This window comes from Xiphophorus maculatus, chromosome 4, assembly GCF_002775205.1.
Source record: "Xiphophorus maculatus strain JP 163 A chromosome 4, X_maculatus-5.0-male, whole genome shotgun sequence".
NCBI lineage: Eukaryota > Metazoa > Chordata > Actinopteri > Cyprinodontiformes > Poeciliidae > Xiphophorus > Xiphophorus maculatus.
The window spans coordinates 17913467-17938747 of record NC_036446.1 but is presented as its reverse complement, the minus strand read 5'-3'; the positions used below and the strand labels follow the sequence as shown (position 1 = coordinate 17938747).

Below are 25281 nucleotides of genomic sequence, written 5' to 3'. Positions count from 1 at the left end.
GACTCCCAATACAAGTTATGGGCTGTTTAAATTATAACTTAAGTTGCTTTATTTTTAAGCCTTTTTTTTAGATTTGCCATGTGCTTGGTGACTGAGAACAAATAAGTAGATAGAAATTAATATCTGGGGAGTATCATAATTTAAACATAACACTTAAAGCACGAGAGTTTATATAGAAAAATATTCAGATTTTAGTTTTTGGTTTTAAAGGCTCTACGTTGAAGACAGTGAGAAATAAAGGCATAACTTTTCTTTTTCTATCTGTTCTCTCTTCTGTTCTCGGCTTCCACACACAGAGCTGGGTCCACTTGCTCAGCTCTACCTCCCGTTTCAAACTATTCTAATTAACTAAAAGTTAAAGAGCTAAATATGAATGAGATGTTTGCTACCTTTGACAAAAAAAAAGATTAAGTCTATGAAAGCAGTGTAGCAGTTTTGCTAATGAGGCAGCTTGTCCGGGCCCCCTCAAACCCCCCAGGATTTACGCCTATGCTTATGTGTTTCCACCATCCAATCAGAACACCTTTTCTATTGTTAATCTTACAATCAACAATCACCACTGCTGCATGATGAATATTTGCTCCTTTTTGTACACCTGATAATGTTTTTATGTGTGAAAATCCAAGTTGATCATCAGTTTCTGAAAAATTGACATCTGCCTTTTACACCGGCATAAAAATCCACTTTTTTTATCCACTGTGATGTTACTTTGAAATTCAGCAACTCCTCTTCTTCACTTCTAGATGGCTAAATGCACTCCGTTTCTGTTGTGTGTTTGATTGAATCACTATCAGTTCAATAAAGAATAATATGGCATATTAACACCAAAAGCATAATTTAAAAAAAAAGAAAAGCTGTTGGGGTTAGAAAGACACATCTCTCAAGTCCTATAACAGGCTGTACTGTTTTTTTCTGTACTGGAGCAAGAAATGACTTTCAGATACTGATTACAAGCTGCAGTTTGCTGTTAAGGTCTGATACATTATTTTTAGTCTTCAACTTTGCAAATTTATCTTTTTGTTTTTTTAAAAAATGACGAGCTGCACAACATGCTGTAATGGCCAGGTATAAGGGCTAAGCAGAGATAGTTGAAAAAGCAGCTGAAGTCCAAAGATAAGATTAGAAAGTCCTTCAAAAAAGCTGAAGAACCCTCGATCCAAATCACTTTAAAAGATTGTAAGAAAGTCCGCTCCCTGAAAGCAAAGTATAAATAATTGAGGAATCAATCAGGCTGTGTGCACAGTACAGCATGTGTTGCTTTTGTGCATATACACTAAGTTAAAATATGTATTATTTGAATTACAAGTAGTACAACAGCTAAATTTTAGGTCAACCTCAAAATGGATTATTTTCATTTATTTTGCCTTTGATGCTGTAGATGTGAAGAAGAATGACTGAAAAAAAAAACGCATCTAAGTGCAAGGAGACACATTTTCCTACATTTCTGACCTGCTTTAATATTCACTTTTAACCTCACATAATGGGCAGATTTAGATGAGCATATCCTGAAGAGAAACACTTATTGCGGCTCTGTACCTACAAAGCTAAAAGGATCTACAAGTTTAGAAGTCATCCATTAAGGAATCAGGACAGCAGGGTAAAAATCCTCTGTGGAATGCAAAATTAATTGACTCAACTCTCAGCATACTGAACATGAATCACATTAATAACAACTACATCCTGTCTGAATTATTCATGTGTACTGGCCTATTGAATCCCCTTTCCCATGGTCCCTCCTCCCCCATCCGTCATCCGTACGGCACAGCATATATTGTAGTAACCCCTATCTCTACTACCCCCAGTTGTTTTTGTTTTAAAAATTTGTCACTGTTTTCATTCGTCCTGGCTTGTCTCACATTTATGACATTAGGCTCTCCTTGCTTGTCATCTAATTGGCTCTTATTTATAACCGATGGAGTGGCCTGTACAGAGCAGAGACGGTGCGTAGCACTGCAAACTAACATATACAGCAACTGAAACATGCTCAACCCAAATGAGTGCTTCGTATTCTCAGATTTTGCAGAAGTGAAGCTGTGGTGGCTCTCCGGAGCCAAAATGTGTTGGTCGTAAGGGACGGTGTGAGCCATCAGTGACAATTCCCATGTCGGTTTCTAGCTCCAATTACATTTAGGCCTGCATTCCACCAGGCCAGTGATGTTATCAGGAGATTTGTCGAGAAGGAAACATTCACTGGACACAAGTTAAAGGGATTCCTCTGAAATAAAGAAGAAGATAAGATGAAATAAAGTACTCTTTATCTAGTTTTTCCATTTCCAAAAGCAGGTTTCTATCATTGTGTAATTTTTATTTCAGGTAGTTGTTGTTTGGTCTGTATAGTTTGGGATGCTAACTTGCTACTTTTTCACAGGGCTTGGCATATGAAAACATAAGATTTTGTACCACTTTCTCTTCCCTTGAATTTATTTATCTTTTCTGAGGTAATTTTTAAATATATAGAAACTATAAATATCATTTAATAGTGGTAAAATAAAATGCGCTCATTTTACAGTGGCTTGCCCCACAGATCTTTTCAGTTTTTACTTTTTTCTCAAAGTTAAATTTTCTAGATTTTTGTCTCAAAGATAACTTCAGTAATTAAAAAAGTAGTTTTTAATTACGCTCACTTAACATAAACCCCAATTATGTTAAGTGGGGCTTCTCTACTGCTTATGAACCTAGAAAACAGGCCATCTCTGACTGAACCACAAATTCTGCTGTTTATCCTCATCAAGCTTTTGACATTATGACTCAAAATACCTCCCCAAACAATAAAAATGAAGATTTTGGATTGGTTTACCTAAAGTCTGGACTTAAATCTAATTAAGATGCTGTGAGGTAACCTAAATAAATATTTCCTGCCCCAAATTTTCTAATGTGGCTACTTTATAACAACTCTGGAAATAAGCTTGTGCCATAATTTCTCTACAGTGAAACAAAACACTCATTGCCAGGTATTGCAAACACTTGTTGCTACAAAGAATGATAAAACCACGACCAGGACAATCACTTGTTCACAGCCATGATGGATGCAGGAGCTAATAAAAACTGTATCAGCAAATGTTAATTTTGAAACAATTAGCTGGAGCTCATGAGATATCATCATAACTATTATCTCATGGAAGCCAAAGTAGTATTAGCTTTTTATCTGCAGAATTCTGTCTCTCGTTATTCATAAGAAGAGGATTATGGTGTGAAAGTGATCGTTCTTGTGTTATACCCACATGTTTCTGTATCAGTTGGGGATGATCTGTGACACTAAATCAAACCCAGCGTGTATATCTCTTTTTGCTGGACGTTCCTTGGTGTGACATAATCTGCTTGGATCGCTGCCTCTGTCTATTGATGCATTGATTTGAAACAAGCTTTTTAAAGTCACATGACTGAAAAACAAAAAGCTATTTACTTGACTGGCTTGTTTGTCATGAGATATCATACAAATATGCTTAACGAACAGCCTCTCTCATCTTTTTTAGATGTTTATTAATCACTACACTACTAATTTAAAATGAAATCATTTTCATCCCATCTTATTTAGTTGTGGAGACTTTGGCTCAGTTGTAGGATATTTGTTTTGCGATAGGAAGGATGAAAGTTTGATTTCAGCTTGATGTCGATGTACCCCCTGGGCATGGCAGTCACCCCGAGTTGCCTACCGATTTGCTTGTGGGTTTATAAAGGCGTGAGGCCATGTGAGTGCGAATGGGTGAATATGTCTGAGCTGTAAAACACTTTGAGGGGTCAATATACTGCAAAGGCACTCTATAAAATCTTTACGTTTTATGACATAACACTGGTAATTTTCCTTTATTTGCGGCACATGTCTTACTATTAATTTGGATGATGGATGAACTATTTGTGGGCCTTGGGCTAAAACTGGTTTAAAAATAATAGTCTGTCACTAGAGCTTGTTAGATGTATAAATAGCAGAGATGACATGTTGCATAATTATTGGTTTCTGGTATAGTTTCATACACAAACTTATGGTTGTTTCAATAATTCCAGCCTTTGTTTGTCCTTGGAGTTGTAGCATTTTATAAACAGTGTAAAACCGATGACATAGTTGAAGTTTTAAATGGATGATTGCTAATGGTGATTGTGTGGTTTAGATTTCGATTGAAGTTGCTTCATTCTTTAGCCGGGGGAGTTATTTTGTAGACAAGATGCCCATTTAAAGTACCACAAATTTCGATAAACTGTTGCTTGCCAATATTATTTTGACTATTTATTTAACAGAAAAGTGAATGAATGTCACACTGCAACATACACACTGTATTGCTAAAATGCAACTACAGTCAACTGGCCAACTACATACCTGAACATCTTGAATGGCATCACATCTTAAGGTAAATGATTTAATATGATGTTGATATCAATTTTGAAAATTTAGTAGTGAAGAACAGTGTTGCCAGATATTACGAGAAAAACAAGCAACCAGCTCAATTAAAGCAACCAGCCATGTAAATTCACAAGATTTTAAAGGATTTTTAAAGCATATAACTGTGTATCGCAGTCACACTACACCACTGAAAACTACTTACCATTAATGTTTTGCTTTATTCTGGGGAGCTTGGACTTTCAAGAAGAAAGTCAAGCCCAAATAACCAACTTCACTTTCAAAAACAAGTCCAAAAAACTGAAACCATTGAAACAAGCCCAAAGTTGCTTATAATAAGTGGACTTGGCAACACCGGTGAAGAAGAACAACTGAATTTATTGCATAAGTGGCATCTTATCTGTGGTACCAGGCTGACATGTACTGAGTTCCACTCTTTCACAACTGGTTTTAGAAGGCGTCTACATGCCATGGTGCAAGAGTTCATACACCTGTGGCTAAAGAAGTGATTGGAAATTCAATTACAGTAACAGTATTCACAAAATCACAGCCAGCACAGACACAGCAAACTGAGAAAGCTTTTATTTATTGCCTACAGAAATGGTCCTTATCCAAACTTTGATTCATAAGCAGAAATAAATATATCACATTATTTTTCCTATCATCTCCTATCACTGAGATTTCTGCTTTTCCGAAGCTCTGTGTGAATCAGGCTAAAAAACACAAAATGTTGCTAAAGTGAAGCAAAAGTGAACATGAAGTAATGTTTGATTTTTTTTTTCCAGAAGAAATCCCACTTGTCAGACCCCAGGAAGATTATTTCCTGCTAATGTTTTCAGGTAATTTTCTGTTAATGTTGTCTAGTGATTTAGTCTAAGTGCTTGGCAGAGGAAATGGGATGAGGTAGACAAGATATTAATGTCAGAAACATCCATGTGACATTTAACAAAGGTCCCTGACCAGACTTAAAGTCAATTCATGAACTGCATCTTAAATCCATTCTATCACATCTTAAACCCCTCCATTCTTGGAAGTTTCATGTGCAGCATAACTAATTCACCAGAGTCTATGTGAGAGATCTTAAGCATCCAGGACATACAAAGGAGAATGGACACCTGCTGTCACTTGTGTTTAAAGTGTTTGCAACATTGTCCCTACACAATCAAGCCAATTGCTTTTCCAAAAATAGCGTACCCCGCTAAATCCAGATGACAATACACTACATAGTGCCCCAAGACATCACAGAGGGACAGACAATTTTCTTGAGCGTAGTAAAGTAGAAGAGCTGCTCCATCTCAAGTATAAATTTAGTCAGTTTAATATACTGTCTGCCTTGGGTGATGTCTGTTGGCATCATTCTGAGAAGAAATCTAATATACGGCAGGAAAACATCTTCCCTCGACATCTAAGCAAGTAATAAAGTCATTTATCAAAATCAGACTGCGATGACAATGCTCACACTCAGTGGTCTAATCTAAGGCCCAGCAAAAGGCAACCAATAACCCTTTATTATCTCATTCATGAAGGCTTATTTCGGCTCTCGTTCAATCCTTTGAAAAAACCACACAATGTTGCACATGGGGATTATGGCTGAGATGCAAATACTTTGCAACCAGAGAGCATCTACTGCAGAAAATAATGTATTAATTATTCTCCTCTCACATTTGATTTAAGAATACGTCTGTACATATGCTTCATGAGTACAAGATGTCAGCATTTTTCAAGTGTGAAACCAGCCCATATCATTGTCCTTCCTCCACCAAGCTTGATAGTTTGTTAGGAGATGTTTGTGGAGATCAGGGGTGCCTTATGGCCAATGCCCCTTTTAGTGCTTACTTGCCTAAAAGTTTTATCAGAAATGTTGAGGATCATTCAGAGGGCTTTTCTAGCAACAAGCAAGTCCTACTTGTCAAATATTTTAATTGAAATTCAGCATATGAACTCTAAAGTGTTTTCTTGTTTGACTTGTAGTTGAATAAGTCAAAGTGCCAACTCCTTGAGAGACTGGTAGCTGTCCTAACTATTTTGGATTTGGCATTATGTTAGCACAAACCAAAGGAAAACCTTCAAGTTTCTCTTTCACAGATGTGGTCACAGTTGATCATGCTCAGTTATTCAAGTTTATTTAAGTAGCAGCACCTGACCGCTTCTTTCTTTCTTAAATTCTTTGAAAATATAGTTCAGTTATTACATAATGGACAATTTATTACTGGGAAATCTTTGTTGACTTTGTTCTTGTGTGAAACGGAATTAATATGTAGCAAGTAATTCATAAGACAGTGAAATTTTGTTTTCACATCTGCAACAGATCCATGATTCAGTTTTCAGAAAACGCATGTAGATGCAAACATGCTCATCATTTCTAGCTGATGCGAGAAATTTTAACCTAGTTTTAAATCAGGGGACATGTTGTGTATCTTGTGATACAATTTGTCAAAATAAAAAATAAACATCTATACTTTACAAACTGTCAACGCCTCATTTAAATGTGGGCAAACTCCATCAGCACAGAGATATACTGTTTGTTATGAACTTTGTATGCTGTTTGACAATTAGACAAATGCATTACTCTAGTTTGCACACATTTAGTCAGTGGAAATTGGTTTGTGATTTTTGACCATTTTTGTACTGCATCACTGAATTCAAATGACAAATTAGGAGCAGTAAGAAAATTTGGATTTCACAGAAAATAATGAGGTTTATGTCTTTAAGTAATGACAAACAATGGTTTAATTAGTGTTTAGTGTTAATCGTTTATTATTACCTAGCAGTTAGTTGCTCCCTGTTTTTCATCTTATCACTTATTCAGTTCATACAGCGCTCACTTTGTTGTCTTTAGTGTTAAGAGTTTTATAACAGTGGAAGTTCATAGAATGGGCACCCGCTTCGGATGTTATCATCCCATAGAATGGCGATTATCAGTGGTTATCAGCCCCATTGAATGGCCTCAGTTGGTCCCTGCTCTACCTGCTAGCAGGCTGTTATCAACCGTTATCAACCATTCTATCGGTGATAACAGCCGCTTGTCGCTAATAGAACCTTTTTTTAACCTTTTTTTAAAAACCTTTATTTATAATTTATCTGCGAATTTGAACAGGATATTAAGAATTTACTAAAAATACAAAAGCCAAACGTATCCGTCATAAGATTTTAATTAGGTATTGTAATAAACGTTACAGTATTTAAAAACAACTCACTAAAATCTAAAACCGGAGGTTTTTTTTTTCTGTTTTGTTTATTTTTGTTCGCTTTTTTAAAGACTTATATTCCCAATATGCCTTTTATTTCTTTGGATTTTTTCCAATAATTCACTCAAAATAAATGCCAAAATTTAACATACTTGGTAAATTTTATTGGATCTTTACAAGACGTGTTCTCTCAATACATGCCGTGTTTTTATCTTCCGGTCGTGCAATTATATATATATATATATATATATATATATATATTAAATTAAATATATATATATATATATATATATATATATATATATATATATATATATATATATATATATATATATATATATATATATATATATATATATATATATATATATAAGCATACAATGAAATTAAAAGGTATATTCTAGAGTTATGTAGTTGTCCAACCTCTTAGCCTTCCACTAGGTGGCTGTATGTACATCCGAAGTTGCTTGCAATCCATTAATAATGATAAGAAGAAGTTAGGGTTGGCCCTAATCTTATTTTTAATTTAAAAAATTAAAAATAAAAATACGGATGGATTTGCTCATATGATTATATGAAAATCTGTGTTTGTACCATATGAAAATGTTTAATATTTGTATTAGTAGTAATAATAATAAATTACGGATTGCACCCGACAAAACATTAGAGAAGAAGAAGAAGAAGAAGCTTACGTCATTCGACGCGACACTTTCCACGGTCGGAGCTGGTGAGTAGCCCCTGAATCTGTCAAATAAAAATGTAGTAAAAAACCTCAAAAGACCGAAAGTCTACATTTATAAATCTGCTGATGGTAGTTCTATGAGTTAATGTTAGCGAGTATGTGGCACAGCATGTGTTTGTACAGATTTAGACACGTTTTTAACCCTATTTGGTAGAAAAAAAAAGCTAGCTAAAGTAGCCTCTTAAAAGCCAGTCACATTCAAATGTAGCTGTCCTTCATACCTTTAATAACAATGTGCTAAAATTTTGTTTCATATATCTTAAAAAACCGTATACTTTTCAGTATACTAGTTTATATCAGTATATTGATTTAATGTTAGGATTCTATCATACAGTTCATTACATTTCATCGTTTCCCACAGTGTATTATAAGCCCTGAGGCCATCATTCTTTATTTGTTGCCCCACCAGGCTAAGCATTGTTTATTTATTTAAGTCTTTGTAAAACGTTTGCATTTTCTATGACTTTATAGTTATTGTTCAAGTATTAATATTCCAATCTTTCAATAACACATAATTCTCAAAATGTAATTTCAAATTTCCCGTCAACTTTTAACATTTTTTATCTCAAAAACATGACCAGCTACAGGATGACTGACTGTCATAAAACTCAACCACCGGGCTTACCATGTTTTCTGGGGGATACCCTGCAAGCACAATGCATGCTAATATTTATTTATCACATACCAGAAAAAACAGCTACCTTCTGTTTATTCATATTCATGGTTGTATTTTCTGTCTTTCTTTTAGGTTCAATGTCAAGAAGAGGTATGTGTAGCATCTCTTAAACATTGAGCTATACAGCAAGATCTAAGAAAATATGTGTTTGTCCTGAATATTATTTTTTTATATGCTCTGCTTTTTTTCATTTCATGATAAGAGAGAACACATATCTCGGAGGAAGCGAAGGTCTTCCTCCAGAAAGACTATAAAGAAGGGATGACCAGGGTGGGATCTCCACTGGTTGGAGCGGCATCCCAGGCCACTGGCTTGCCACCGTTTGTCATTGATGTATGTTTACCAAAGTTCTTTCTAGCCATTCAATTTCAGAATTCAGAAGGCAAGATGCAATTTCATATAAAAATAAATTCAAACTTCCTGTTTTGTAACAAGACTTTTGTGTTTTTTAGAACTGGATTGGAAACTATAGAAGAAAAAAGCCATCTTCTTCTCAACCTAAAAACAAGAAGTTATACACCAAGGACCTGTCTGGTTACAACCTGTTCTGCAGGGATCAGTTAAAGAACAAGGGTGAGAGAGGATTTACTGTAGCTGTTATGTTGACAAGCATTGTTGTGTGTATAGCTAGCCTGATCATTGCAATTCTCACTTACAGCACAGCCTTTGCTTTCTCCCCTTGACTCGGATTATCTCCTGCAGACGTTTCATTGTGCCAATCAGTAAACAGAAGGAGAAGTTGTTAAGACTGCCAATTTTCTGTGCTGTTTTAGAATTGCAGTCCACCTGTAGTTGTAGCAAAGTAAAGGAAGCCATTCAGTCTTTGTTGGCCTTCCAAATATGGAATTAACATGGACAGCTGCCTCGATGAGCTCAGGGCTTCTGTCTTTGTAGTGACAGATTTTATGTATTTATTTATTTTATTTTATTTATTTATTTATTTGCAGCAAATGCAATTTCAAGTAGAATTTTTGGCATTGAACTGGCACATGACATACGTCACAGACAAACATTAGCGATTGGGTAAAATTTAACACCTCTAGAGAGGTGTTAAATGAGTGTTAAGTGAGCAATAGTGTCTCAATAGCCATAGCCCAGACCCTCTGGATGCTTCAATGTGTAGTACAATGGGTCATTTTTTTACCAGGCTATTCATAAACTTAATTTTTGGAAAAAGTATCTTGCCTTAGTTATTTTGTAGTTGTGTAATACTTGCATTGTTCTGTTCGATTTACTTTCTAGAACAGTGGTTTCCAAAGTTGATTCTCAAGGGCTGGAACCTTCATGCCCTTGAGCCATGATTGAATCTAGGTTAACACACCTGGATTCAATCATGGCTCATTAGAAGGCCAAAGAAGAAAATTGACATGTTGAGGAGGTTACAACCACCAGACAGAGAAGTAAAACAAGCGGTCCTTATTGGAAGGACTTCATTCAGTATCCCTTTCCATGTAATAGGGGTTTTTTTTTGGACTTGTTTTAATCATACAATTCCATTTGAAATTGTATATATGGTTTTTATATCAGATTTATATTAGAAATAAATCTCTTTCCCTGTGACAATTCTATTCAGTGTATCCCAACAGATACCTGCTTAGTTATTTGCAATTATGGTCTATGATGGAATAGTTACCGTAAAAACTTTGCAGAAGCAGATGCCAACTTACAACGAGAAATGAAACAAATATACCCTGAAGTATGGGAAATTGTCCTTTCGTTCATTAAAATTAATAAAGTACAATGTTGTGTTGATTAATATTAGCCTTAAGAAAACCTTTAATCGTTCACACTTCACAATGTGTACTTGAGAAATACTGTTTAAGCCATGTCCTGGATACTTGTACTTTGTACTTCAAGTTTTGATATTGCATTTTATTGTACTCATATTGAAGATATGTTGGAAAAACAATTTCAATAATTATATTTTATTCTTTGTATCAGACCCCGGGAGGAAAATTAGGACACCAACTGTGGAAGACATTTTGAATGCAATGTGTGCAAATGGTAAGTTTGTTGCATGTCTATCCTGAAAGTCCTCCATTACAATGTTGTTATGTATGTTATGTGGGTATATTACAAAGCGCACTACACCCTCGGTAACACAATATGTCTGGTCTTCCTTAGGAAAATATGTATTCCGGATGATTTATAGGTTTTCAGATACAAAAAGTGTGGGGAGTCCAGCTTTGTCTTTAGGTCACTCTGACGTACAACCAGATATGTTTAAGAAATTATAAATATTCCATACTTAGATAAATCACATACGCTTTGGGGTACGTGTATTGGGTGATCTCATTAGTGAGGATGTAACACCTTTCAAAATGTTCTATATGGCTATTATGTATAGTTGGATTATAGCTGTACTGTCATGTCAATGTCTGCAAGATTCATCTCGGCATTGATATTGTGGTTGTACAAAAATGTATGTGTAATATAGTGCATGTGATGCGTTTCTCATGCTAAGACTGTTGAACAAATGTAGTTGACAATTAGCAAGTTGGCAAGTCTCACAACAGCTGATGTTCCCTCTGAACAATAGTCACATTCACAAATGCGGAATACAGAAATATTTTATTGTGAGCTGTTAAAAGTAATAGTTGCAGCTGGTGTCACAGCTGACATAAATCCGAATACTTTGCAGCACTATGTTTGGTTATGTTTTATTGCTTATTCAAACCACTTGAGGTGGAGACCATCAGTCACACAACAAAACACAGAAAACTCTCATTCCCTATGTACATCAACCACATTTCCAGCTTTAATTACACATGCAAACATTAAATAAATTATTAAATTAGATGTACCACAAAATACAGTAGTACAGAACTAAAGCATAGATGCTTGTCTTGCATCACTTGTTTAACTTTAAGGAAGTAGAAGACATCTCAAATTACGGAACTAATGAATGAGCAGGCAATAATTTGTTTTCAACATAAAAAAAAAATTGCAGAAATAATTACATACAAATCACACTAACCAATAGCTTAAAGTAGGGGTTCCCAAAATTGTTCCTCAATGGCCAGCACCTTGCATTTCTTAGTTCTGTTCCTGGTTTAATGCAAGGCCTATGAATAGGTTGACATGATGAAAAGTTTGTAACTTCCACCGGTGAGAGAACTAAAACATGCAGGATGCCCATCCTCAGGGCCCTAATTTTGACGACAATGAATAAAAATAAAAAGTATTAATAATAAAACTGTTTCAATATGTTTAAATATGCTGTTTACACAGAACTGATAGTAACGCTTGAGTTCAACATATTCCCGTATAAAGTATAATATGTTAAACGTTACTTGAAGGTATGACCTACCTTGAGATCACATTGCAACTAAACTGTTAATTCTTCTTTAGATGAGCGGAGCGTAACAGAGACTATGGGTTTGACGGAAGTGCTGTCAAGAGAACCGACTACAGATGGTATACATTTAAATAAATTAAGGCATTATGCTTCTTTTATGTTTTTTAAACTACATTTGTCAATAAATGACTTATTTTTCTTTATTTAGATACTACGGATGTTTGCAACATCTGTTGAACAGACGTTCATCACTGAACGTCTGTTCAGTGATGAGAAAAAAAATGCCAAGAAGAAGTGGCGTGAGTGGCGACGTTGCAACACATGTGAGCAGTGGTCACACCTGGCATGTGGATTCAAGAAAAACTGAAAAATTGTCTGCACTGGGACTGCAAAAAAGACACTTCTAATTTGGTCACAGTTGTGACATCTGACATCTGTCAATGTTAGCATTTCCTGTAGTTTTTTCTTAAACAGTTGATAAATGTACAATGCATCAATAAAAGCTTTTGTATTGAAAAGATATTCTGTCAAATGTGAGTGCTTTAAATAGTAACAAACATTTGGGTATCAAACAAACACATCAGTGAGCATGTTAGCTGAACTCATTACTATTGCACTTGAAAAATTTCCACATGGTAGCACAGATAATACCCTTTAGCAAAAGAATGAGTAAGATCTTTCCTTTTAAATAAACAAATTGACCAGGTTAGAAGACGACACGTTCAGGTAAAGGCACTTTCTCCCTTCGCGAAATCGTTAGGACAGGCATGTTGATAGGACACAGCTGGAGAAGATCCCAGTGTGGGATGCAGTAGTTCCACAACGTCACGTTACTATTGGTTATCAATGGGTGACACGCCACGTGACCAGTTACACACTTTTTGCCGCTTAATGAAAACTATTAATACGATTTGACATTAGGATTTCATTCTGTCTGATAATTTCAATTTATGACTGGAAAATGTGATTTACTTACTTTAACAGAATTTACTACCCACTCAGACTGGTGAGTTCAATCATGACATCGCCCCGTGTGTCAGTGCACCCGCGATGGGGCGCATTCCATTTCAAATATTGAACGTGTGCCGCAACAATAAGACCCTGTGAGTTGTAAGTGCGAGGCTGTTATAAAGTAATGTATATGGTCATTGAGAGTATAATTGTAGTGTGTAGTGTTTTAAACTATGATCAGGGCTTCACTTTTTTCTCATATTTAGTTTAGCTGCACTATTACAGGTAGTATGTGCTAACAAGGAGAAGCTGTATGGGAGAGTGATGCAAAAGAAGCCTTTTCAGCAATTACGCCTCAAACAGAGCCGCTTGAGGTCTGCAAAAGCACATTTGGACGAGCCAGCTTCATTTTGGAATAAGGTCCTGTGGACTGAAGAAACAAAGATTGAGTTGTTTGGTCATAAAAAAGGCATTATGCATGGCGGGGGGGGGGGGGGGGGGGGGGGGGGGGGGGGGGGGGGGGGGGGGGGGGGGGGGGGGGGGGGGGGGGGGGGGAACAGCATTCCAAGAAAAACACTTGCTACCCACTGTAAAATTTGGTGGAGGTTCCATCATGCTTTGGGGCTGTGTGGCCAATGCTGGTACTGGGAATCTTGTTAAAGTTGAGGGTCACATGGATTCCACTCAATATTAACAGATTCTTGAGAATAATGTTCAAGAAGCTGATACGAAGTTGAAGTTATGCCAGGGATGGATATTTCAGCAAGACAATGATCCAAAACACTGCTCCAAATCTACTCAGGCATTCATGCAGAGGAACAATTGCAATGTTCTGGATGGCCATCCCAGTCCAGACCTGAATATCACTGAACATCTGGGATGATTTGAAGCGGACTGTCCATGCTCGGCAACCATCACACTTAACTCAACTGGAATTGTTTTGTAAAGAGGAATGGTCAAAAATACCTTCATACAGGATCAAAGAACTCATTAAAAGCTACAGGAAGCAACTACAGGCTGTTATTTTTGCAAAAGGCAGATCTAATAAATATTAATGTCACTTTTCTGTTGAGGTGCCCATATTTTTGCAGCTGTCAAATTTTCTGTTAATGCGTACTGCACATTTTCTGTTAGTCCAATAAACCTCATTTATTTCTGTGTCTAATGGAAACAGAAATATTACTGTGTCCATTAGATATATCAAACTGAAGTAGCTTTTGTAAACACCCAAATATTTATACATAAAAATGATTGAGATTAATAGAGGGGCCCAAACTTTTTCATATGACTGTATGTTGCCGCTTTCTCAGGTAGGTTACAAACAGTTATGTCATAATGCCCCAGCCGGCATACCTAGGTGGGCCCCATAAGGGAAAAAAGAGGGCAGACAGTATAGGTCCCAAAATGGTTTGTTACCATTTTCCATAGTGGCCCATATATTTTTTTATGTAAGCAGAGACAAATCACATAAGACTACATGTCAGAATTTTCTGACATACAGTTGGTGTTATTCAGACTCTCTGTCTTTATATTCCTGCCTGATCTGTCCCGCTGTGTGCTTACATTTTAATGTAATATCTGGTGTGAAGGACGTCAATATTCGCGTTGCCCTCCTGAAAAACGCAAACATCAACACTAATATTAACTGCTCTATAACCTTTTAAACAACCAGGAATGTACATGTCCTTACAGTTGCAAAACTAAATGCAAATCTAACAGTAAGATAATTCTCACTAGTCTGTGCAGCCATCTGAGTGGTGGAGCAGTGGAAGGAGCGCGTAGACAGCAAACACTCAACCTGGATGCTGGTGTGAGGGGTCTCCTAAAAAAGTAGTCAATCATCCAACTGCAGATTATATATTATGGTGCTGCTGGCATTCTTACTAAAACCAGGAAGGTAAATCAAATAAACCAGTTTGTAAGTCCCTACACAGGCTACAAATAGTCCATATTGTAAGTTTTGAAATCTGTCTGAAATATCACAGAAACACTGACGTAGCTCTTAATGAATTTTTAATACAGAGTAGTGCCCTTCAAAATAATGTAATTCTTGGATAACAGTCAAATATTTCTCAAATATGAACATCACAAAATTTTTGTCCACTACGTTTTAGTTATTTCGTTGTTGTGCCCAAATTTAAAGATATTATGTAAAGCACATTATGCAGCATCTCAAAATTAAGAGTTAAATTCAAACTGTAAATGAAGTTTAGTCATTAACAATGTCATACTGAACAAGAACATTAACAGTACAAAGCTGTAATGAGTAAAACTAAAATGCCCTTGATTATATATAGCTTGACTTAAAAAACAGATATGTCTCAACAATATCAAAAGCAATAAACTGAGATGTTAGAACAAAAAGCTTATATGAAAATCATCAAACAATAAACTTTTTATACTGGAATATGTGCTCTTCACATAGGACAGTAAGTGGCCATAAATCATGAAGATGATTCACAATCTATGCTGTTCTCTCCTTCGTCAACATTGTCGTCATCATCCTCTTCATCCTCTCCATCGTCAATGCTTTCATCATAGTCTATGTAATGTAGATCTGGAGACATAAGTGCTTGAGAATGAGAGTTAAACTCTGGTAGGTGATGATTTGGAGGAGGGGCACCAACTTCAATAAACCTCTTGAACATGTTCATTGCACTGTACATTTTCTTTTCTAACATGATAATGTTTTGATGAAGTACAGCTTTTGAACCAGGATCTGCAGTATCATTTATAGCTGAACTTAAATGTCCATGTTGTTGATGAAGGTGAAGAATGACAGTGTTCATCTCTCTCTTAAGTAGAAGCTTTTCTTCAGCTGCTCTAGTCTTCAAATGCAGGGCTTCTATTGCTCGACTTTTTAGGTTCTTTGGAACAACACCATGATCTTCAATCTTTAAAATAAGAGAACAATTGCAAGTGGAACCTTGTTAAAGCGTAGTAGCAACATAAAGTGAATAACAGCATGTAGAAAGTTGAATAAAACCTTTAGATCAATTCTACTCACTTGTTCATCAAACAATGTGTACAGCTGGGAGGAGGCATCACACAATTCTCGAAATTCTAAATGTGATGGAAAGATGCCAGTTTGTGGAGGCCACTGCAGATTATTGTACTCTGTAACAATCTTCTTCAGTTTTCTGTTACAGGCATTCACTTGCTTGGACAGCCTTAAAGCAACTCCCTGTCCATCTGTAAAGAAAGAAGAAATATAAATACTAGTAAAAATAATACAATCAACACAATATGAAAACATGATACAATAGTCATTTATTGAAGTATGTTAAACATAATAAAAGGTCAACATCTGAAATAGTGTTTATCTCAATTTGGATTTTGTGAACACAAGTAGTGGCAGCCAATTCTACACAAGATATTCAACATGACACTAAAGTTCGCATAAGGAAATCTCAGTTTGTAGGTCAAAATCTATTACTGCCAATAATTGAATGATATTTTAATTGTACTCTTAAAAAAGTTATCCTCAGAATATAAAGACTGATAGTTCTTACAGTGACTTAATATCTGCAGTAATGCATAAGATCATTGAATGTCCATTAGAAAATGGATGTATTACAATACTCACTTATCTGTGCCTATTTACAACGGGCATTAGGTGAAAGACAGGATACACCCAAGAAACATATTCATACACCAAAGATAAATAACCATACACATCAAAAGCACATACCCATGACAAAGGACAAGTTGGAATAAACCAGTCACTTCTTACACTGCATAAAGAAGCTTAAGTACCCAGAGTGAACATATGCATGGTGCAGGGATAACATAAAGATTAAATTTAGGTTTACCACATGCTGGGATTCAACCACAAGACCTTTGAGCTTCAATTTTGCTAATGACCATACAGTCAAGAAAAGAAGTAGCGTTACCATTATATCTTCTTTTCAGGTTGAGAAGAGTGGTCCTCTCCCTTGCTTCATTTTGTGCTCGTCGTATCAGCTGACCTCTAAGTTCCTGGTCAACATCTCTCAGTGTTCTCTGGAAAATGTCATCCGAAGGGAGCCACCTTCGTTTTACACCATGGTGTCTCTCAATTATTCGAAGATCCCTGTCCAGCCTAACCACAACAAAAACAAACAAAAAAAACAAAACAACGCACAGTTTCTTTACTTGAGGCGAGAACTGTTGTTCAAATATAGAAGAGTACAAATTTCTGTCTCTTACTGTGATTCATCTTCAATGAGTGACTCCTGTTTATGTGATCCGGATCTAAAAATGAAAACAAAGACTTTATATTGGCATAGCTTGTATAATTAGCTGAACTTAATACTTTGTCATTAATGTGGCAACATTGTAAGTCTTGTGTAAGTATTTCACAATGTTTATACATTATCTTACGCATGTCTGAGGTTAGTGCCTAGTAGTGAGGCTGCTTCCCATAGGTGAGGTTAGGAACATGGAACAACCACCAAATCGAGACATTTGACTACATTTTTTTGTATTTACTACATGTCTTGAAAACTGCAGACCTTTGCAGCACCCTCATCATTACAGACACACCACCAATCTGCCTACTGATTTGGTATTCAAAAAAGGATCATACCTGAGCTGGTTGATTTCGGTCAGCTTCATCACATAGTTCCTCTTCCATCTTGGAACAATCTCTGTAGATAAGTCAACAATGTATGTTATTGAACAATCCAATATCTCTGTGAATAATTGGAAATAATACAAATTACATCAAAATTAGTGACCTTCGTCGGAAGTGATAATGGCGAAACTGGGAAATAGACTCTCCTACTAGGGCTCTGTACAGCATATTAACCTGTAGTAAAAAGAGTCACAGTACTTATGTTTAATCTATTAATTCCAAAGGTACATAAGTAAAAAAAATAAATAAATAAATACTGTAAAAAAAAAAATTCTAAATGAGAAAGCAGTAAATAACACATCTAGTCTACTGGAAATGCCATCAGTGACATTAATTTAAAGAAATATTTAATATATTAAACAGAATAAAAAAGTTGCAATATTGTTGACATATTTACTAGGACATATCTTTTTCTCTCTACCTCCATAACAGTAAGATTGTTTTTCCACCGTAAGGTGTTGATGAATCCCTCTACAGAGACCTGGCACTCCAAAGAAAGATGGACAAATAGCTCAAGAAGAGCCATTGAAAAAGCAGCCTGTGGCTTCTCCGGTGAAGCAGGCCAAAGGCCATACTTCAGAAGAGTGCAGACCTCAGGTTCGCATTTACAAAAAGAAACTGTGCAATTAATGAGATGACCTAAAAAGACAAAGGAAGAAAAAGGATTCATTCCATTTTTTATCTCACAGAGTCAATAAATACACTGTTTTATAGAACTCGGAATTAAATCAGTCCACAATATGTGTTATAATTATACTTCGATTTTATAAGTTGTATAACAAATACATGATATCCATATGAGGAGTTGATCTTTTTATTACTGCTCCCTTTAGGGACCACCGAGCCACATCTATGCTTCTAAGATGGAATAGGACAGGGGTGACCAAAATTCGTCCTCGAGCACCTTCATTCTGCATGTTTTAGTTCTCTCTGTGGTGGTGGTAACAACCTTTCCAGCAGGTCAATGTTCTTCTACTGAGCCATCACTGGATCCAAGTGCATTAAACCAGGGACAGAACTAAAACCTGCAAAATGCTGGCCTTCGAGGACTGACTTTGGGCACCACTGGTGTAGGATGTATTGGGATTACACCCTAGGAGCTGGCCCAATTGGCTGGGTAGAGGGAAGTCTGGGAATCCTTAATTATGCTGTTACTTGGGTGACCTGACCCCAGATAAGCAGAAGGCAATGGATGGATGATATATCCCTTCTTTAAACATGTACAAACCAACGCAGACTTGCCACTTTAACTGTGTTTAACTTAACATGTGTTGTCTTTAACTGAGCTTCCCCTCCAATCTATGTATTTATGTAGTTTTCTATATTTGTGTATCCAAGTATAAATAAATAACAACAAAGAAGAATAAAAAGTTATTCCACAATAAAAAGTCACATAAACATATATTCACGTGGGACAAGATTAATAATCATAAAGTGAAAACATAAATTTTACTAAATAAGATTTAGAATTTTGTAGAATATATATATATATATATATATATACACTGCTCAAAAAAATAAAGGGAACACTTAAACAACACAATATAACTCCAAGTAAATCAAACTTCTGTGAAATCAAACTGTCCACTTAGGAAGCAACACTGATTGACTATCAATTTCACCTGCTGTTGTGCAAATGGAACTTTGTACAGAACAAAGTATTCAATGAGAATATTTCATTCATTCAGATCTAGGATGTGTTATTTGAGTGTTCCCTTTATTTTTTTGAGCAGTATATATATATATATATATATACATACACATATACACAAAATTAATTAATTAAAAAATTACATAGTGTAAAAACATACCTGTGTTGACAAAAGTCTTTACATCTCTGGAGTAAACAACATGGGTACTGTGATCCCCACTTAAATGCAACACCAACTGCTGGAAAGCAGCCTCATAGCAGGTTTTCTAAAGAGACACAAAAAAGGACAGAGAAAAACCGAATTTTATGCAATTAAGAACTCATTCTCATTCTATACATCAATTACAATATTTATTAGTACATTCAACAAAAATGAACTTACATTCCACTTTTCAGGGAGGTGCAAAGAATTTATGGGTACTGTGTAGACACAATCCTTGCAAAAAACACTGCTTCTGCTGCATTCCAGACAGCGGTATACTCCAGGTTTCTTGCACACAGAGCACATGTCAGAGAAAGGAGCGGAGGACTTATAGGACTCTTCCAAGACCTGATCTTTTAGTGTATCCCATAGGCTCAGCTCCTTCCTTTTTGCCCTGGTATACGCGGTCCCTTCTTCCTTTGAGTTTTCAGTACAAATATCATGTGATGAGGGAAAAACAGTGTTGGTGTCAGATGAGCCTGCATGTGAGGGAATGTAGGAATATTTCGCCCGAGCACCGATGGTTTTCCGAGTTACTTTTATTTTTTTGGTCTTACAACGGACACTGCTCTTATATTTAGGCATGGTTCTAAAGTGGGAGAGAACAGAAAGAAGACAGAAATACTGTAACACCGAGAAGCATAAAATAATAATAAAAAAAAACAAAATTTTAGCACATTGTTATTAAAGGTATGAAGGACAGCTACATTTGAATGTGACTGGCTTTTAAGAGGCTACTTTAGCTAGCTTTTTTTTCTACCAAATAGGGTTAAAAACGTGTCTAAATCTGTACAAACACATGCTGTGCCACATACTCGCTAACATTAACTCATAGAACTACCATCAGCAGATTTATAAATGTAGACTTTCGGTCTTTTGAGGTTTTTTACTACATTTTTATTTGACAGATTCAGGGGCTACTCACCAGCTCCGACCGTGGAAAGTGTCGCGTCGAATGACGTAAGCTTCTTCTTCTTCTTCTTCTCTAATGTTTTGTCGGGTGCAATCCGTAATTTATTATTATTACTACTAATACAAATATTAAACATTTTCATATGGTACAAACACAGATTTTCATATAATCATATGAGCAAATCCATCCGTATTTTTATTTTTAATTTTTTAAATTAAAAATAAGATTAGGGCCAACCCTAACTTCTTCTTATCATTATTAATGGATTGCAAGCAACTTCGGATGTACATACAGCCACCTAGTGGAAGGCTAAGAGGTTGGACAACTACATAACTCTAGAATATACCTTTTAATTTCATTGTATGCTTATATATATATATATATATATATATATATATATATATATATATATATATATATATATATATATATATATATATATATATATATATATATATATATATATTTAATTTAATATATATATATATATATATATATATAATTGCACGACCGGAAGATAAAAACACGGCATGTATTGAGAGAACACGTCTTGTAAAGATCCAATAAAATTAACCAAGTATGTTAAATTTTGGCATTTATTTTGAGTGAATTATTGGAAAAAATCCAAAGAAATAAAAGGCATATTGGGAATATAAGTCTTTAAAAAAGCGAACAAAAATAAACAAAACAGAAAAAAAAAACCTCCGGTTTTAGATTTTAGTGAGTTGTTTTTAAATACTGTAACGTTTATTACAATACCTAATTAAAATCTTATGACGGATACGTTTGGCTTTTGTATTTTTAGTAAATTCTTAATATCCTGTTCAAATTCGCAGATAAATTATAAATAAAGGTTTTTAAAAAAAGGTTCTATTAGCGACAAGCGGCTGTTATCACCGATAGAATGGTTGATAACGGTTGATAACAGCCTGCTAGCAGGTAGAGCAGGGACCAACTGAGGCCATTCAATGGGGCTGATAACCACTGATAATCGCCATTCTATGGGATGATAACATCCGAAGCGGGTGGAATGGGGCGTTACACAGGGTTACATTAGAAAAGTCACAAACAATCATAAAAGTAATTTGTCAGTTTTGTATTTAACATATATAGTATTTTCCATATTATATATGGCATCTATTAGTGCAAGTATACTTGCACTATAGATATATCTATAGTTTACCTCCAAGTGTTTATGATCTAACCTTAAATGATGTTATGTTAAATGATGAATCTGAATTATATAGTGACATTTTGGAGGTCAATTCTGTTGCAAACTCTGTTGCAGCTGTTTGTCAGCACTTAATTTTTCTAAAAGCAAATTGTTTAATGACCTTCTTGAGTACAGTTCCTTTTTATCCTCATTTATTATACTCTAAAAACTTTAGAGTGTTTTCCTCATAAACATCTCAACCGAGGCAGTCACGGGGGTCTGGCTGTTACATTTTTACACCTTCTCTACAATAAACAATATGCCAGGAAAATATTACTCAGAGCATGGAACTGCAGCACAGCATTGAACATATAAAATACTAATTGTAAAGTGTCAAGTAAAGGCCATATGGGCCTTGAAACCAAATGTATGTTGTAAAAATGAATGACGAGAAAAAGAAATGCTGTTTTGATGCTATGTCCTCGCTTGCATCTTTTAATCCATATGCTTACCAAAACCAAATAATTAACAAAGAACACTTCATTTAGATAGTTAGTCCAAGTTAGTCCAAGACTCTTTTTATGAGTAAATGTCACTTTTGCTGCTTGTGAGATTGGTGTCTTTGCTCATTCCACTTACCTACAACTTTTAAGAAATACATCTCAAATAAAAATAATCATTATAAAGTCTTGGAGACATAGAAAAAAACTTAAAAAAGAGGGAAAAAAAACTTCTGAGATGCTGCTTTCTGCTTCGTGTTTTTTTTCTGAAATACAAAGAGGAGTTGTGTTATTGGCCATGGTAACTGCTTAATCATAAAGTATTGATTAGCTGTAATAGTATTTATTCTGCCTTGCTCGGACACCAGACACCACTCAGCATAGGTCATTTTAAATCTTTATAGATTTTTTTGTGAGTGCAGAGGGCTCTCGTTGATGGGATTCCTAGACCATCTTTAATTTACTCACTGCTCTTTACAGTATTCAGAGCACTAATTAACAATTACACATTGAAGTCATTAAGATCATACAGACCACAGAAATAGTGTCTAGAGATAGCTTCATAATTCACAGAATCTGAATTATATAGTGACAATTTGGGGGTATTTTTTTTTTTCTTTCTGACAAATCAAAGTCATTTTATTTGTTGACAGTATTATGAACCACACAATAATGCTTGTAGTCAAATGTATTGCCTAGCAAAGCATTGCATAGTAAAAAGGATATGAGTATTGCTCCTCTCACCTCTGACATGCCAAAGAGAGACGTGCCAGTGCTGCATAGTGTTCAAGGCAAGTCTGTTTGCCATCAACTCACTTTGCCAGATATTTTCATGGAAATATTAACAAATAAGATAAAATCAGCAGTCTTTATCATTTGATTTGACATTCTGCTCAAATAAAATGAAGGTCAAATAAAAATACATTTGAAAAAGAATAACATATTAAAGTGGATAACTCAAAAAAAAACTTGAGTGAGTCCTATTTTCTCTGGTAAATAAAAAAGGCAGTACTGTTTCAGTGTTTTGCTGTTGTCAACAAGGTTAGATGGCAGTGGTATTAATGACCAATATATTTTTCTCTAGTTCTGAAGACAGGGCACACAGAGAATAAGATGAATATTATTTTAAGAAACAGCAGAAAACAGAGGAGGCTCTCTCACTTTGTATGTACGTATGTGAAGATGAATTGTAATAATATTAAAACATACTCTTATGGCGGTTATAACTTCTGTATATTCCTAAATGTAAATAATTATATATTTTGATACCCAGAAAAACTTATTTGACTATTGCAAAAACCCCTTTTTATATACTAATTTTCACCCTGACATGTTTTCTCCTTGGTCTTGTTGCATTGATGAAACATCACTTAACAATTAGGTGACCAAAACTTAAAAATATGTACAAACTTTAGTTTACAATTGCCTTATAAAGACAATCATCATTTAGCCAACTGAAAGGTGAAGCTAAAAAGTTATTCAGATCATTTGCATGTTCTAATTCAGAAATGCAAAAGAAAATCTTACAAAAAAAAGGATTTATTAAAAACGTCAATTAATATTAAAATTTATTACTTAGTTTGTCCTGATAAGACATTGAAACTGAAATTTGCAGGATAATAACTACAGTATCTTCAGTATTTGCATGGCCAACTAATATACTGTATTTCACTTAATATATTATCTACTTAATATAAGTGAAGTATATTAAGTGAATATACTTCACTTAATATACTATTAAGTGTAGTATAATTCTTCACTTAATATACTTAAGTGAGCCATGCATTTAATGTTTAGAATTAGAAAATATAAAGGCAATAATATTTCACAAAACTAACAAAGACAGGTGTTGATACTGAGAGATGTGACAGGAAGTGAACTTGAAATTACATTTTGACAGCTTCATACATGCAGTGAAGTTAAATCCTCACAAATTAAACACGGCTTGATTATGTTCCCTAATAGAGAGTGTTGTTGTGTCACAGGAAGGAGACAACTGGAGCACTTTGACATGATAGCTCTGGTCAGAACTGGAGCAAAAAAAAAAATTATAATTCTCTTTCAATATTGAAATGTAAAGGTTTCTATTCCAATTTTTGCTGCAATTCTATTTGCCATGGTGGGATCTTTCTGGTATATTGGGCTCACTGCAGAACACTTTTAAATTTGTTTGTAGGGTGCCAGTTTACTTAGGTTCTAGCTAACCAACATCCTTTCAAACCTCTGAATTCCTATTTTTTACATATTATGCATTGGTATTCCAGTTCTTTATATCAAATCCAGTGTGGTTTGATATGAAGTAGTTCTTCAGCAAAAATTGCTCTTTATCGGCTTTTGAGTGTGTTGTCTGCTGATTTTTGTTCTTTTTCTCTGATATATGTCGTGATATCAAACATGAAAATAAATTAAACTACTGTGAACTAAAAACCTATATAAAGCTGAAAAGGAAAGCTATAAAATTTAAATGTACATACACTGCTAGGTCATTCAAATCCATCCTCTCCCAATTCATAATAGACCCACTAGATCACTGTTTAATTACAATGTACATGCTAAGGCTACGTGCATTTTACTGCCACAGAACTGTTTTCATATTAAACTTGAGTTTGGAAAACTTAAGAGATTTAAGAACAAAATAACACATTTAGTTCTGGTCCATGAATATGTGTTTTTATTCATTGTCCCTCACTTTATATCCCTATTAGGCTTTATTTTTTCTCCATGCAGTTTGAGATGTATTGGCTCTGATAGCTCTCTCCCACATGGTGCATACTTTAGTTTTGTACTTCGGGTGTGTTACACATGTTGACAGATGTCTCACAGCATAGACTCCGACAGCGATAGATGCCAGGAGAGAAGATTGATGGGGTGATGCTTCAGCTGATCGGCTGGGAGCTAAACTATGTTCAGAGTGAGGTGATTTGACGGGGTCTGAGAGCGTCCCCTCAGCGCAGGGAGGCCTGTCTTCCTGGATATCCGCTATCAGAAGTTTTGTCTGAGGTTTCAGTTTGTCAGCACAGATTAGTCATTGCGGTCGAGCCTGAAATTTAACTGCTGCC

At 35.3% G+C, this 25281-nt stretch overlaps 1 protein-coding gene across 2 annotated transcripts; it reads right to left on the bottom strand.

The window, feature by feature from the left end:
- Positions 1 to 15184: 15184 nt before the first annotated feature.
- LOC111608337 lies at positions 15185 to 20892 on the bottom strand. 2 transcript variants are annotated; one of them, XM_023331765.1, is made up of 10 exons: positions 20582 to 20892; positions 19837 to 20245; positions 19615 to 19720; positions 18225 to 18442; positions 17907 to 17977; positions 17756 to 17816; positions 17377 to 17421; positions 17082 to 17269; positions 16196 to 16380; positions 15185 to 16082 (listed from the first exon to the last, which is right to left on the bottom strand). In XM_023331765.1, the coding sequence occupies exons 2-7, from the start codon at positions 20239 to 20241 to the stop codon at positions 17407 to 17409; spliced, it is 876 nt and encodes a 291-aa protein (XP_023187533.1). In that variant the 5' UTR covers positions 20242 to 20245; positions 20582 to 20892; the 3' UTR covers positions 15185 to 16082; positions 16196 to 16380; positions 17082 to 17269; positions 17377 to 17406. The 2 variants fall into 2 exon arrangements, with proteins under 2 accessions (XP_023187533.1, XP_023187532.1); XM_023331764.1 differs by having other exon boundaries at positions 19837 to 20891.
- Positions 20893 to 25281: the final 4389 nt, after the last annotated feature.

Coding starts and splice junctions, on each gene's coding strand:
- LOC111608337 (XM_023331765.1), bottom strand. CDS start 20,241: ATGCCTAAATATAAGAGCAGTGTCCGTTGTAAGACCAAAAAAATAAAA. Junction 19,721..19,836: donor ACCTCCCTGAAAAGTGGAAT/GTAAGTTCATTT, acceptor GTGTCTCTTTAG/AAAACCTGCTATGAGGCTGC. Junction 17,978..18,224: donor ACAATCTTACTGTTATGGAG/GTAGAGAGAAAA, acceptor TTTTTACTACAG/GTTAATATGCTGTACAGAGC.